General features: G+C 47.7%; 1 protein-coding gene across 1 annotated transcript in view; it reads left to right on the forward strand.

Annotated features, from left to right (window-relative positions):
- Positions 1 to 15,000, forward strand: part of znf536 (zinc finger protein 536) — a gene marked incomplete at its 5' end in the record, with an annotated part of 110,110 nt that overhangs the window by 35,836 nt on the left and 59,274 nt on the right. The window contains one exon of the mRNA XM_083662412.1: positions 4,147 to 5,907. Within this exon, the coding sequence (XP_083518538.1) occupies positions 4,147 to 5,907 (1,761 nt within the window). The remainder of the gene's footprint in view (positions 1 to 4,146; positions 5,908 to 15,000) is intronic.

Raw genomic sequence — 15,000 nt, forward strand, 5'->3', positions numbered from 1 at the left:
TGCTCACCAGGCTGCTCTCCGGCCAAGAGGAAATTCATCTGACACGATGTCATGTCTATTAAGGCACTTTAATCGGCCCTCCATACAGGTCAGCTCCGGGTGTTTACCCTCAGCTCGGAGTCGTTTCTATGGCGCCGTCACAACTCATACAACAGCCAGATGAAATCAGCATAAGCGACATAAAGTGGAAACATACCGCAGAGGAGGAGAGAGACCCCAGCGCTGCAGCCCCCCCATCAGAGCGACCGGGGGGGACGGTGGTGGTGGTGGTGGGGGGGGGGGAGGGCGGGGGTTTACGATTTATATCCACTAAGGTGTCTCTTAGACGTTTATGAGCGCTAGTTTCTCAAACTCCAATCCAAAGTCGGCTGCGCCGGTGCATCTCCGCCCCCCGCTTCCATCCTTTCGCGCTTCACCTGTGTCCGAAAACGAGATAAACGGGACAAACAAACGGATAAAACCCAAAAAAAGTTTAGGGTTCTATTTATAACCCCCAAATAGCAATTTCCTGGTTTTGTGGCGGCGGTGATCTGTCATGTGGCTGGGAGGTTGTGCTGTTTGCGCTGATATCAATTAAAAGTGGATTAACGGGTACATAATGACCTTTAGCAGTAAATTGTGTGTAATGTTGCAAGGCAGGATACAGTATATTCCCCAGATGTCACACCAGGCCCCTGACGTATGATGGAGCAGATGTCTTAGCCAGTCCAAATGGCCCTCCAAGACACACACACACACACACACACACACACACACACACACACACACTCTGGCTCAGGCAGACGGGCACACACACACACACACACTCTGGCTCAGGCAGACGGGCACCCACACGTAAACATGTGTTCACGCACACCCCGACTGATGCACACACACACACACACACACACACACACACACACACACGCACACGGATAGATGCACACACACACACACACGGATAGATGCACACATGTGCGCCATCTCCCTTGCACTGGAGATATATTTAAATGTTTCGTTTTTAATGGAGAATAGAGCTGTAACGATTAGTCAATTAATTGATTAGTCGATTGACACAATTAATCACCAACTTTTATTTTTATTTTTTATAATTGATTAATCGTTTAGACACTTTTTTTTAAGAAGAAGAAACATCTCTGGTTCCCGCGTCATACATGTAATTGTGAATTTGTTTCTTCTGTTGACAGTAAACTGATTCTCTTTGGGTTGTGGACTGTCGGTCAGGACAAACGAAGACATTTGAGGATGTCATCTTGGACTTTTGGGGGAAAAGTGATTGAGGTTTCTCACCATTTTGTGGCATTTTATAGACCAAACGACTAATCGATTAGTGGGGAAAATAATCGGCATATTAATGTATCATTAAAATAATCGTTAGTTGCGGCCTTAATGGAGAACGGCGATAAACGGATCGCTTTGTATTTTATTTTCAGTCGGGGGGGGTCACATCGGACACGTACGTCAAACGTACAATTTCCGTGGCTTTTCATTCTTATTTTAGATCGGCGGATGGAACATTAATCTTTATAGACCTCTTACAGTATAAGGCGGGGGGGGGGGGGGGGAGGCAGAGGAGGGGAGGAACAAAAAATCACATCAGTGTAATTTCTGTCTAATTTGGCTCCTAGAATATCATTTTGTCCAGTTAGAGGAATTGAGAATGATCATTTGCATCAGGGACGTTTCCTTATTAAATCAGCGCTGAGCCTCTGTTCTGCAGCTCACAGGAGAAGCACTTATTGGGTTAAAAGCTCATCTCGGCGTGGTTTATTTTAAATATACTCTACGCTTCATAGCCACTCTAGTGTAAGAGAAAAGATATCAAGTCGCTCTGTCTTTTCTATCTATAGTCAGGACAATCTGTCTCGGCCGCCTGCACTCTCTCTCTCTCTCTCTCTCCCCCCCCCTCCTCTCTCTCTCGATCTCTCCCTCTCTCTCGCTCCCTCTCTCTCTCTCTACCTCCTATTTTCTTTTGTACCCCCCCCCCCTCTTCCCTCCATTCTTTTCTCTCCTGTATCAATATTCTATTGAGTTGGTGTTTGTGGCCCTTTATTTGAGAGCGCTGCAGTAGGTCTGCAGATCGCACAGTCTTTTTCTGGAATGGTGCCCTCCAAATAATGATAAATTACTTGCGCGCTATGCCATTTGCTAATTATATCCATGATTTACTACACAGCCCGACTTAAATCATTCAAACCAGCCTTGCGTAACAATGCAAATTTTTCCCCCCCGTTTTTATCAAATGGTTTCCATGTGTACAATCTAAACATTTTATGGCCGTATATATAAATATAGACACGCACGCACACACAACACTTGACAAACATCCCCCCTGTTTTCTTCTTTTAATATATATTTTGGATTTTTTTTCTCCCCCTCCACTGATCCCCCTCCCTCTCTCTCTCTCTCTCTCTCTCTCTCTCTCTCTCTCTATCCACACAGTCAATCTGTTCTAACAGAAATTCCATTCGTGGAACTTTTTATATGTATATAAAAAAAAATCAAGCTTAGCATTTCCCCCCTCCTCCTCTCTCTCTCTCTCTCTTTCTCTCTCTATCTCTCTCTCTCTCTCTCTCTCTCTCTCTCTCTCTCTCTCTCTCTGTTCATTGTTTAATGAATCCAAATCTGGCGCACACTCCAAGCCTATTATAATTGCTCGCAGGATGTGTTCTATTTCAACATAAGTAAGTATCATTCCAATGGAAGATCCACTTCTGGCAGAATGATGCTGCTGTTTTAGCATTATCAAGACTACCCATGAATATGGATGTGTGCAGCGTAAATAAGTCTATGTAAATGTTACACAATAGATTGCGCCCCCCCCCCCCCTCTTTAATATAAATCACTTTGATCTGTATACACTTCATATTGTTTTCTTTATCATAGGGCTACACTGTAGCAACATCCAAACACCAGCATGTGCTTCACATATGTTCCCCTGCACATTTTCCCCTCCATATTTTCATTGACTCAGTTATACATGTGAGTGTATTATCCCATATTTGGGTTTTCCCAGCGCAGCAGCAGCAGCAGCAGCAGCAGCAGCAGCAGCAGCAGCAGCAGCAGCAGCAGCAGCAGCAGCAGCAGCAGCAGCGCGCGGCGGTGCCGATAGCCGGTGGAGATCTTCTTCCCGCGCCGACGACGCGCTGATTTATGCTCCTCAAGATAAACTGCAAATAGGGACTGTCCGAGAAATTGCACTCTCATCGCCAAGGCACAGGCCCTGACAGCAAACAAGGCCAGCACAGAGGCAGACACACGCGCGCGCGCGCACGCACACACACACACACACACACACACACACACACACACACACACACACAAACACGCACACACAAACACGCACGTACGTGCACACAGAGCCACATAAATACACACAAACACACAAACGGCGGCGGCCGCGCCCTGGGCCCCGGCGAACAAGAGATAGCATCGAGACAGTTTTGTTGTCAGTTGAAAATATGATCTGTTGTAGTGGACTGAAAGCGCCATATGGCCAAATGTTTTCCACGGGTGTTGATGTGAGTGATGGCTCACTTGGCGGCGCCTGGACCGAGCTGGACCGACCCATATTCAGATGCCTACCCAAAGCCACCCCCCCCCACACCGGCCCCCCCACCGCATCCCCCCCCACCCCCCACCCCCACATAAACACACAACAAATGGAGCAGAGTGGAAAGGAGAGAAGAGACTGGATCGAATGGGGAATGGTGCTGGCTGCTGCGTTGTGTTATGGTCTCGTCATATCTCTTCATAATAACTCTGTGTTGTATTTTGTCTTTCTGAACTCTTCTTATTCTCGGCTATAATTTTCCACCTTCTTTTTCCTCTCGGGTCATTTTCAGAGGGGGGGCGGGGGGGTGGATGAGGGGGCGGGGTCTAATTTGCGTGTGTTTTGATGCCAGCAAAGCAATTACTAAACATCGTCTTCTTTTATGATAGTTAATGAAATGCATATCATTTTTTTTTGGCTCTATTCATTTGACCTCATTTTCTTCGTTCAGGGAGGTCACATGACCCTAGGGTCCACATTCCCTGCTCCAATAAATAGGCTTTGATATCCAGTCAATCTAATAATCAGGTTAATTATTCAATCTTTCTCCCTCTCTCTGTCTCTCTCTCTCTCTCTCTCTCTTGGCCTCTCAGGAGAGAAACCCTACCGATGCCCTCATTGTGACTATGCTGGCACCCAGTCTGCCAGTCTAAAGTACCACCTGGAGCGCCACCACCGTGAACGCCAGAACGGCGCCACCGGCCCGTCCTCTGGCCACACCCCCTCCTCCGAGCACAAAGAGGACCACGGGAAGTCGGCCGGCGGCGGCATCTTCGCCCGCCCGGATGTCCTCCGCAACGTTTTCAAGGGCATGCCCCCCAACCTGGACTTCAGGGGGGGCCCGCTGCTGCCACACCAGTGGGCGCCGCCCGGCATGATGTCTCCGCGCGACCGCGAGAGGGAACGTGGAGACCGCCATTTTGACTCCGAGAACATGAAGACTTCCGCCGACGGCCCGTCCGCTCTGGTCTCGACAGCGGCGGACAGTCCTGCCAGCTTCTCTGACCTGGGCAGGGCCTACCAAAGCATGATGGGAAATGGAGTCCACTTTCAAGGTTCTCTCCAGGCCTTCATGGACAGCTTTGTGCTCAGCTCCATGAAGAAGGACATGAAGGACAACCAGAGTGCAGTCCAGCTTCAGAGCCAGCGCTACTATGACAGCGGTGAGCCCAAAGCCAAGCGGGCTGCCTCAGCCGACCCGGACAGAGACGAGAGGGCCGAAACCAAGCAGAAATCACGTAAGCCCGGGTCCCAGTATGAACCGCTGGACCTGTCTGTGTCGGTGCGGCCCGAGTCCGGGTCCGGTTCTCTTCCTGGCTCCTCGGTCACCATCCAGGATAACGTGGCCTGGCACAGCTGCCTCTTCTGCTCCTTCTCCACTGCCTCCCTGGAGCTCATGGCTCTCCACCTGCAGGCCAACCACCTCGGGAAGGTCCAACAGCGCTCCGACTCGGGCAAGCAGCTCCACGGAGAGTCCACCACCACCTCCACCCACCACTCCTCCAGCACCAAGACCTCTGGTCTGACCCTTGACAGAGATGGAGAGAGAGATGGAGAAAAGACCCAGGGAGGCTGGAACAACCACATGGACCCTCCCCACAACCCCTTCCAGAGTGATTTCTACAGGCAGTACGCAGGCCTGTACGATGGATCTCCAAGGGCCAACCATGGCTTCCAGGGGTATGGAGCTCCAGCAGACCAGGGGTTGGACCTGCCCAGCCAGGCTGTGGGAGGAGCATCTTCTGCTGGGGACGACCAGACTTCTGATAGGGGCTCCTGTGGAGAGGCCGAGGATGACCAGGGCGGATCCGACGATGAGGCCGTAAAAGCCGGGGAGCGCAGTGCCAGCGAGAGCCCTTCGCCCACCCCCAAGAGACAGGGGCGCCAGAATCACTCCGACGACGATGACGACGAGGAAGAGGAGGAGGGAGCGGCCGAAGAGGAGGAGGACGACGACAGAGAGGAGGATGGACAGATGGACATGGAGAGAGAGGAGGAAGAGAGTCCAGCCTCCGACCTGCACCTCCACAGCCACCCCAAACAGCTGCGAGGAGACGCCTCTCCGCCCGGATCCTCCTCCTCCTCCGCCATGACCCCGCTCTCTCTGGGCGCCCAACCCCAGAACCAGGGCCTGTCCCTGGAGAAGCAGTGGCAGCAGCAGGGCCTGGGCCTCCTCTCGTCCCCCGGCGGTCCCGCGGGCCTGCTGAAGGCCGAGCAGCAGAGCCACCTGGAGCAGCAGATGAACATGAACATGCTGTCCGTCCTGCGAGCCTACAGCAACGACAACCTCGCCGCCTTCAACGGCCTGGGAGGAGGAGCACCCATGGGCGGCATGAAGAGGCCAGACGCACCCGGTGAGTGTGTTTATACCCCCCCTTCCTGTCGGCACCGTGAATCACGATAGCCTCACGTACCAATAGGAAGCAGCGTGCGCAAAACAGCCATGCAGATATACAGTCGTGTCTCAAATTCAATCTCTCCATCACCGCACACATACACACTACTAAACACACGAGACAAACACATAACCCTCCCCCTGTTCCTCCGAGACACCCACAAAGGAGGCTCGGACACCCACTAGAGGCCCTGGAGATTGGCCCTGAAGTGATTTCAGCCTTATTTCAAGCAAGTTTAGAAGCTATCGGTCTGGCGAGTAGCAACAGATTAATCTTTATTACACGTTTATATTACTGGGAAGGGGCGACGCCTCCCTCCCTCTCCGCGGCGTGGAGGGAATAACCCTGGGCGAGCGAGGAGCAGGACCCCCGTGCTCCACTGTGCCATCTCCTCCACATGTCTCTTAACTATCTTAGCTCTCATAAAGCCGCCTCCCGAAAGCCCATTACTTTATAAGACTCGCCCCATCTATGACCCTGTGAAAAATGAACTGTCAACTTTCATGATTCTGCTCAGGTTACAACCGCTCCTTGAGACTGAAGAAGGAAGTATTTATTTTATTTATTTAGTTTTTTTTTTTTTTTTTTTTCTTTTTGGGGGTTTTTTCACAGTGCCCTTTTGCAGTTTTAGGGGTGGCTGGGGAAAAAAATCTTGAGGAAGAAAGTAAAAGAGCAAAGCTTGGAGTTGTACTTTCAAACAGTGACGTATGTGCAGACCACAGACCTACTGTAGATGTAGATGGTAGAACAGAAGAAGATGACTAAGTACATATCTGCAATCATCTCAGTATTGGCCGGTGTTCGTCATTATTTCATATGTCGTATTGGTCCAATGGGCAAAATAACAGCAATGTTAATATTATAATGTAATATTAACATCAGAATCAGAATCAGAAAGACTTTAATGATCCCCGGGGGGAAAATTGGGACAAGTTACAGTAGCTCGCTCACAGAACACACATAGCATAACAGCAATAACATTGCTCTTATTTTGCTCATTCATCTTATTTGACGCGGTAAATATGATTTATAGGGCCATATCTTGCAAAATTGCTAGTTTCTAGCACTCAAAATCTGCCTTTTTAATTTTAATTACCACAGGGTCAGTACATCAAAGGATATGTTTCAGGGACCAAGTCATAATTAAAAAGAAAAAAAGGGACATTTTGAGTGCTTACAGTGTTTACAGGTGTTTTTCACCATGTTTAAAATGTTAGTATCGTATAAAGTTGTTGTTATACAGATCATATTGACATAGGTAAATATCAGTTATTGGCCATACTGGAACAGCATTGTTAAGGTTATTGGTATGGGCCAAAATGTTCCTATGGATGCATTATATATATTAAATGCCACACACTGCCGTGTGTTGTAGCTACCTGGATTAAATTACCATATTTACTCGGCCGCACACTATCAGCAAACAGAGAGTGGCGACATAAAAAAAAATCTTAGAACAGCAATCCTTTTGCAGATTGTTAAAAAAAAAAAATCCGTAAAACATCCAGGTTTTTCATCTTTAGTGAGCGTTCATCGCCAAATATGGCAGTTTATTACGTGCAATCGTGTGCAACAATAATAGCTCTTTAGTTTTTGTGGATGACAGCAGACTGAAGCATTTGTACTGGAAACATTAGTGCATGTTTTCCAGGCAGGCTTTCATGGAGAACGCAGGGGAAGTTATCCAAATAAAATAAATAAATAATAAATAAAGAAATAAATAAACCTATAATAATAATCATGTGACCCCTCTGATAATGAAGCCACACAGCCAGCATGTGTCGATATGACCTTTTCCATCTAACAAAACATGATCTGTTGTCATGGCGCCGGGCTCTCTGTATATCTTACCGTCGTCGTGACGATTATTTTCACCTCCGCGAATACGAGAAGCCATATTTCTTTGTATTTATAGTGCCATGCTTTTGTGTGAGAATGCCCTTCTGATTGTCTCATCGGGACGTGGTGTGACGTGGGCGGTTTGGAAGGCTTGATCTTTTTAGATAAGGCTTTGTCTAACAGAACAAAAGCCTTTCTTACATGTTGTGTTTTTTGTCCTGGTCCGAGTCAGGCGCTCGTTGTAATGAGAAAGCCCGGCTATAGCCATTACGTATCCAACCTCATGGCGATATAGATACTCAGCCACATACATTACCTCACACCTCTTGGATGGTGCGAGAATAGCATGGACACATAGAAAAGATCACAGGGAACAGGAGTAACATCAGTCCAGACAGTGGAGGGTGGGTGGCTATGTGTTCTTGTACTGAGTGAGTAGGTGAGTGTGAGTGAGAGAGAGAGAGAGAGAGTGTATGTGTGTGTGTGTGTGTGTGTGTGTGTGTGCGTGTGTGTGTGTGTGTGTGTGTGTGTGTGTGCGTGTGTGTGTGCGTGCGTGCGTGTGCGTGTGCGCGTGCGTGTGTGTGTGTGCGTACGTGTGTTCATTTATCTCAAACCAGAAGGCAGCCTCTACACTATGAAGACTAAGAATAAGAGACGATAGGACGGTGAATCAATCAATCAGTCAATCAATCAATCAATCAATCAAATCAATCAATGAAAAAAAAAAAATTCAGATATTATTGTTGTTGGATCTGGTCATGTCTACTTTATCATAGTTGGGGTCCAGCCCAAACAACATACTGTACGGTATTCTAGCTATTCGTTACTATGGGCTGTCACGAATACGCTCAGCAATCACACATTTCCTTCTGAAAACGCACCTTTCTAGTATTTACTATTAGTACTGCTACTACTGTTATTACTGCTACTACTGCTAGTCCTCTTACTTCTACTGCTGCTAGTAGTATTGCTGCTGCTACTACTATGACTACTATGGGATTGGGGGTCACCAAGAGCCACACATTTATGTGGTAGGTGGCGGTGGGGTTGGGGGTGGAGGTGGGGTTGGAGGTGGAGGAGGGGGCGTTGCAAAGACATCCCGCAAAACTCAATTCAGACCTGGCGAAATGTGATTATCTGGAGTGGCTTTGCATTAGGTTTGTATGCAAATAGAGCATAAATCATTAATATCGAAAATTCTCCCCTGAATTTGCGCTGCCTGTTGTAGGGCACGCACCGCACGTCTGGAGAGGAGGCCTCTTCATTATGATGCTCAGAGGAGGAGGAGGAGGGGGAGGAGGGGGTGCAATGTACATGTATCTACATGCTCTCTCTATCTCTCTCTCTCTCTCTCTCTCACACACACGCACACACACAGCTGCACACACACACGTTTCCTATACATCCATAGTCTCGAAACCACACCTCCTCCAATTTGGCCCGAGGATTGAACCTATCAATAAGTGACATTAACAGCAGTCGTGCGCCGCGAGGCCTCTGTAATCAGACAGGGTGTATCTGCTTACTGAGGTACAGTGTGCAGTGCAGTGTGCAAAGATGGATACCATCCTGCGCGCCTGCGTTTGCTGTGCTAGCTGTGCTTAACGCGATCAATACTTGGCTGCAGAACGAGACCTATCTATTAGCCGTGCATTATCAAACACCAAGTATAACATTATTCAAACATGGCCGTAACACGCCATGGCCGCACGCCAAAACACCGCTCCTACGTGCAACGTATTACTTACCTCGCCACAACCTCCATCGCTCATTGGATATAGTAATTGTGGGCGTGGGGCTTCGGTGGGCGACTGAGATTGACAAGCCGATCAAAGAGCGCGCGTGTCGACAGATGTGCGGCTCGGCGCCGGGAGGCTTGGACAGGGCTGCGTGAAGTGGGGGTGCTGCAACACCCTCTGCTGTTTTGTATAGGAATTGCAACGTCAATAAAAACAATATATATATGATTAAAATGTGTTTTATGTTTTATACTGCGATAAAAGTGGCCTTGTGTTCTGAGTGTCCGCCCTGAGACTGGGAGGTCGTGAGTTCGATCCCCGGCCGAGTCATACCAAAGACTATAAAAATGGGACCTGTTTGCCTCCCTGCTTGGCACTCGGCATCAAAGGGTTGGAATTGGGGGGTTAGATCACCATGTGATTCCCGAGCGCGGCGCACGCTGCCGCTCACCGCTCCCCCAGGGGATGGGTCAAATGCGGAGAACAAATTTCACACATTGTGTGACAATCAGTGGGACTTTACCTTACTTTACTTTACCTTTACCTTAGTTGAAGACTATGAGCAAAGCAAAGAGGGTGGAGATGTTATTTTTGATTTGGTTTATAATAATAAGATAATAAAATATAATAATAATAAGTTCAGTGTTTCTGCCTGTGTTGCTGTCTGTTGGAGTGTAAAACGACCTAAAGGGAGAGCAGGTGGTGGCATGAAAGTGAGTGAGAAAAGGAGAACATATTGAATAATGACATCACAACAGTATAATCCTAATGTTCATTTAAAATGAGATATTCCTCTAAATCTGGCTAAAAAACATCCAAATGTCCAAAAAACGTCCAAATCTTGTTTTCCCTTCCTTGCAGCACCCCCTACTTAACCAGACTTCCAGCGGCCCTGGGCTTGGATCAGGCTTGGATCGGGCTTGGGTTCAGCTTCTTTTTTCCCAGAGAGAGGAGAAAATGTCAGAGCGCAGAGCTGAGCACCTCTCTCGCTATCTGAGAAGTAGGCTACAGTGCGTCAACAACGAGAGAGCAGAGAGACAAGAGAGGAGAATATCTCCTCCTCCTCCTCGCATCAATTAGACCCATCACTGACAATTTGCAGAGTGCTCTCTCTCTAGTTCTCATCATTGCCACTGTTCATTTTGCTGCTGTTTTCGCTGCCGACGATTGCTGCTCGCTAAACGCTCGCACGGAGTCAGACACTCCACGGCACGGGCGTTAAGGGGGAAGAGAGAGAAAGCCTCGTTTTGGGTCGCTGGGAGAGGGTAGATGATACAGTAGTAGCACTAGCAAACGCAAATCAAGGAGGCCTCTGTCTGTATGGCGCGACAAGAAGCGCGCTGTTGTCCTGGACAATGCTGTCTAGGTGTGAGTGTAAAAAAACAACTAGATCTAGAGGGGAAAATCCACCCAAAAATGACATTTCTGGGCCCTTTTTGTTGTTTGCTGGTGTATTTTTCCTCATTCCTGTGGATAACTGCTGGCCAAGTGCAGATGATGTCATGATGATGAGATTATTCCCAGAACAGTAAATGAGATTCCCATTTTTAGGAAAAGGTCAGGTTTTGGCGTCAGTCTGTCAGAATCAAAGAGCAATGGCTGAGAAATCAGACAGTCAGGGAGAAATCAGATAGTCAGGTAGAGACAGAGACCAGTTTCTGCACAGACGATAGCAAGAGATGTTGAGTTTTGAGCAAGGTAAGGTAGGAAACAGAGGCAGGGTGGCACCAAAAACAGTCAATTACAACAATTACGGTAATCGCCAAGTACCTCCCGGAATGTGTCAAACATGGCAGATTGAGGATTGATATACTGTACCGGTGTCAGAGGATCTGAGGGTGAGATGTCTCCTTCCAGGAGAGCAGAGAGAGGTAAGGTACCAGCAGCACAGGCTAGCCATGTGCTCATAATGCACAACAGCTTGTCCTGCACATGCTGCGTCGAGATACAAGAGAAGATAGTGGGCCCGGGCAGACATGTAGCTCAATAAGCCGGGTCATGGACTTTGAAGTACTTCTCCTTCTCCCTCTCCTCCTTCTTCTTCTGCTTCTTCTTCTTCTTCTGGGGAGAAAAAGCAGATGTTTTCCACTTGATCTCAGGCCCCTTTGCCTGTGCCAGAAGAAAATGCTGTATATTATGCAAATATATATATATACAGTATATATATATATTTACATATATATAATAATCAAGATCTCATCTTTTCTCTTTTTTAACCTTATGTAATCTCGCTGTGACACCATTGGCCTACAAGTCAGCACATATCCTCATCCCTCTCTGTCTCCTTTTCTCTGTCTGTGTGTGTGTATGTGTGTGTGTGTGTGTGTACGCGTGTGTGTGTACGCGTGTGTGTGTGTGTGTGTGTGTGTGTGTGTGTGTGCGCGTGTGTGTGTGTGTGTGTGCGTGTGTGTGTGTGTGTGTGTGCGTGTGTGTGTGTGTGTGTGTGTGTGTGTACGCGTAGCGTTAAGCGAGCTTGGTTTTCTACTTAATTGCAGCACTGGTTGGGGGTCACCAGTGGGCCAATCACCTCTGTCAGAGGGAGCGCTCTGGAGGCCGTCTGCACTCTGTGTGGGATCTGAACCCACAAGTGCTGAGGTCAAATCAGACCGCCATACCCTACCCTAGCCCCACCCCCCTCCCCACACACACACACACACACAGATCCTCGCTCTCCCACGGACGAGCAAGCAGGCAAACCCATTGGCAGCGATCGCGCACTGGAACACGTGTAGTGTGTGTGTGTGGGGAGCGCGGGCGGGGCCGCTGTACTTGTGAGTGTACTGAGTGGAACAGGTTTCTGTAAAGCGCTGATCATAATCAAACACATATGGTAGGTTAGCTCGGCTGGCTGTGAAGCACAGATGTAGCACATCACAGTTGGCATTACCACTGTCGTTTTCACTTTCTCCGGTTTATGTGCAAGAAAGATAGGGATTTAAACACACACGCACACGCAGACACACACACACACACACAGACGCACACAGACACACAGAAACAGGCACACGCACACAGACACACGCAGACAGACGCACACGCACACACACGCACACAAACGCACACACACACACAGATGCACACACAGACACAGACACACACACAGACACACGCACACACACACAGATGCACACACAGACGCACACACACACACACACACAGACACACGCACACACACACACAGACGCACACACACACACACACGCACACACAGTGAATACACATACACACACAGATATCTATGTAGCACGGATACAATAACCAAAACTCCTTCCTGTTTGTGCATACATACATACACACACACTGACCAGTCACCACACCTGCAATTAGTATCTGTCTTAACGAGTCATTTAGCCCAGAAACCCAATTCTTATTTTTCCTGCAAACGAGTGAAAAACAAACAAGCAAACAAATAAATAAACTGCAAAATGGGGTGAGATCATTTCATTTGTTTCCAATGCAAATCAGGTGACATTTTTCTTGATAATAGTCTCTGCCCTAATCTGCGTTTATTTCATGATATTTTCTAAAATGACCTAAACGAGTGAATGTGGAACTGGAAACAAACTGCGTTATCTTTTAGAGGAAATAGGATTTCCAGTCAGAATATGAGAAATGTGACTTTTGATGTGAGGTGTTAACAGTGCTCGAGACTTTTGATGTGAGGTGTTGATTCCCCCCTCTTTTTCTCTTTCCGTACCCACATACACACACATATTTAAAATTTGTGATACCACAAAACCTGGTAATTGCCAATAATACTGTCCTCATCAGATGGTTAATTACCATTAATTTGGTGGCTGTTAGTCTGTTAGAAAATACACCCACACATACAGCTCTGGAAGAAATGGAAGAGACCACTGCAAAATGATCAGTCGGGAGAAACAGAGCCCACACCTCCTCTAGCTGGAGATGCTGATTTAAGGAGAGTTTTTAGACTGGTGCTCTGAAGGTTCCAGAAGCCAGCGTGTGACCGCAGTGGCATGCCCATCCCATTTTGAGGGGTGGCTGACGTGGTGCACAGACTCAGGCAAGGGTGGCACTGAGTGCGGCATTTAAGAAGGATGTAGACACGTCCCAGGTCAGAATTTGAATTCCGAGTCAGAATTCTGACTTTAAACTCAGAAATCTGAAATGTTTCACATCACTTCAAGAAGCATATAGTGTTGGGGAAATGAAATACATTGGCTTGATGGTCCCGCCTCTAACATGGCCATCAGCCAGTCATAACTCTTGGCCAGCCCCTAGCCTAGACACAGCCCTGTGTGTGGAAGGCCCTCGGTTCAAGCACTTGCCCCTCCCTCATTACCACCACTGAGGTGCCCTTGAGCAAGGCCCTTAACCCCACAACCGCTCCTAGCTGCTCATTGGCCAGCAGATCAGACGGTGGTTGTACCGGTCAGCTTCCAGGTGTGACTGTGAACAGACCCTACACACCTTGTCTCCCTGGAGATGCTGATGCTGGGCTGGGGCCAGAATGCAGGGCTCTATACCGTGCATCTAGAGAGTAGCACCACATTCCCCCTCATACACACACAGATCCTCTGCACCCCAAAATGCCAAAAATGATGAACATTCACATCCTTTCATATGTCCTATTTGTTTTTTGTATCTAGTCCAGTGGTTTTCAAAGCAGGGTCCACGGACTCCCGGGGGGTCGTCGTGAGGGCTCCAGGAGGTCCCCGGCACAATGAGGAACAGCTTCAGTATAATTACATTCACTACAAACTATCTCAATTAGAACATGTGTAAGAATGACTGTTATTATCTCCCCATAAGTGTAGTCAGTTGTCTGAAGCAGCAACAAAACTCTTACCATGTGCGTTCCTGTAGCAACATACATGTATTATCAAATGGGGGTCTGTGGGGTCTAATTGCCGTCTATTTAGGATCCAAACTTACACACTGTCATCTCCCAGTATGAGATACAGTAAGAAACACTGAATTCCCTCAAGTATCCTATGGTCAGCAGTAGGGATGTTCATTTTGAAAATTTTCCAAAATCGATAATCGGTGAAAATTAACGATCAATTATCGATTATCGATCATATTAACACATTGACTGCCAGACGTTTTTTTTTGCTGTAGGTAGCTTCTGCCAAGCCGTTTTTTGAGGATTATGGCTCATTTTATAAGAGCCGAGGATTCGTTTCAGCTTGGAGTTTGTGAACATACAATATCTCAAAAGTACTAATAGAATGTGTACTTTCTCTGTCTAAAAGAGTTAGTTTGTAGAGTTAGTAGTTATGTAAGCATTAGCAGTTGAATACAGCATGGTTTTAGCGTGAAAAAGAATATTCAGAGATAAACGGCTTTTTGTGAAATTGGATGGAACGGTCACTTTAACCATTCATTTTTGGCTCTCTCTCTCTCTCTCTCCCTCCCCCTCTCGCTCTCTCTCTCTCTCTCCCTCCCTCTCGCTCTCCCTCCCTCTCTCTCTCTCTCTCTCTCTCTCTCTCTCTCTCCCTCCCTCTCG

The sequence above is a fragment of the Poromitra crassiceps genome (genome assembly GCF_964638095.1).
Source record: "Poromitra crassiceps genome assembly, chromosome: 28".
Lineage (NCBI taxonomy): Eukaryota > Metazoa > Chordata > Actinopteri > Beryciformes > Melamphaidae > Poromitra > Poromitra crassiceps.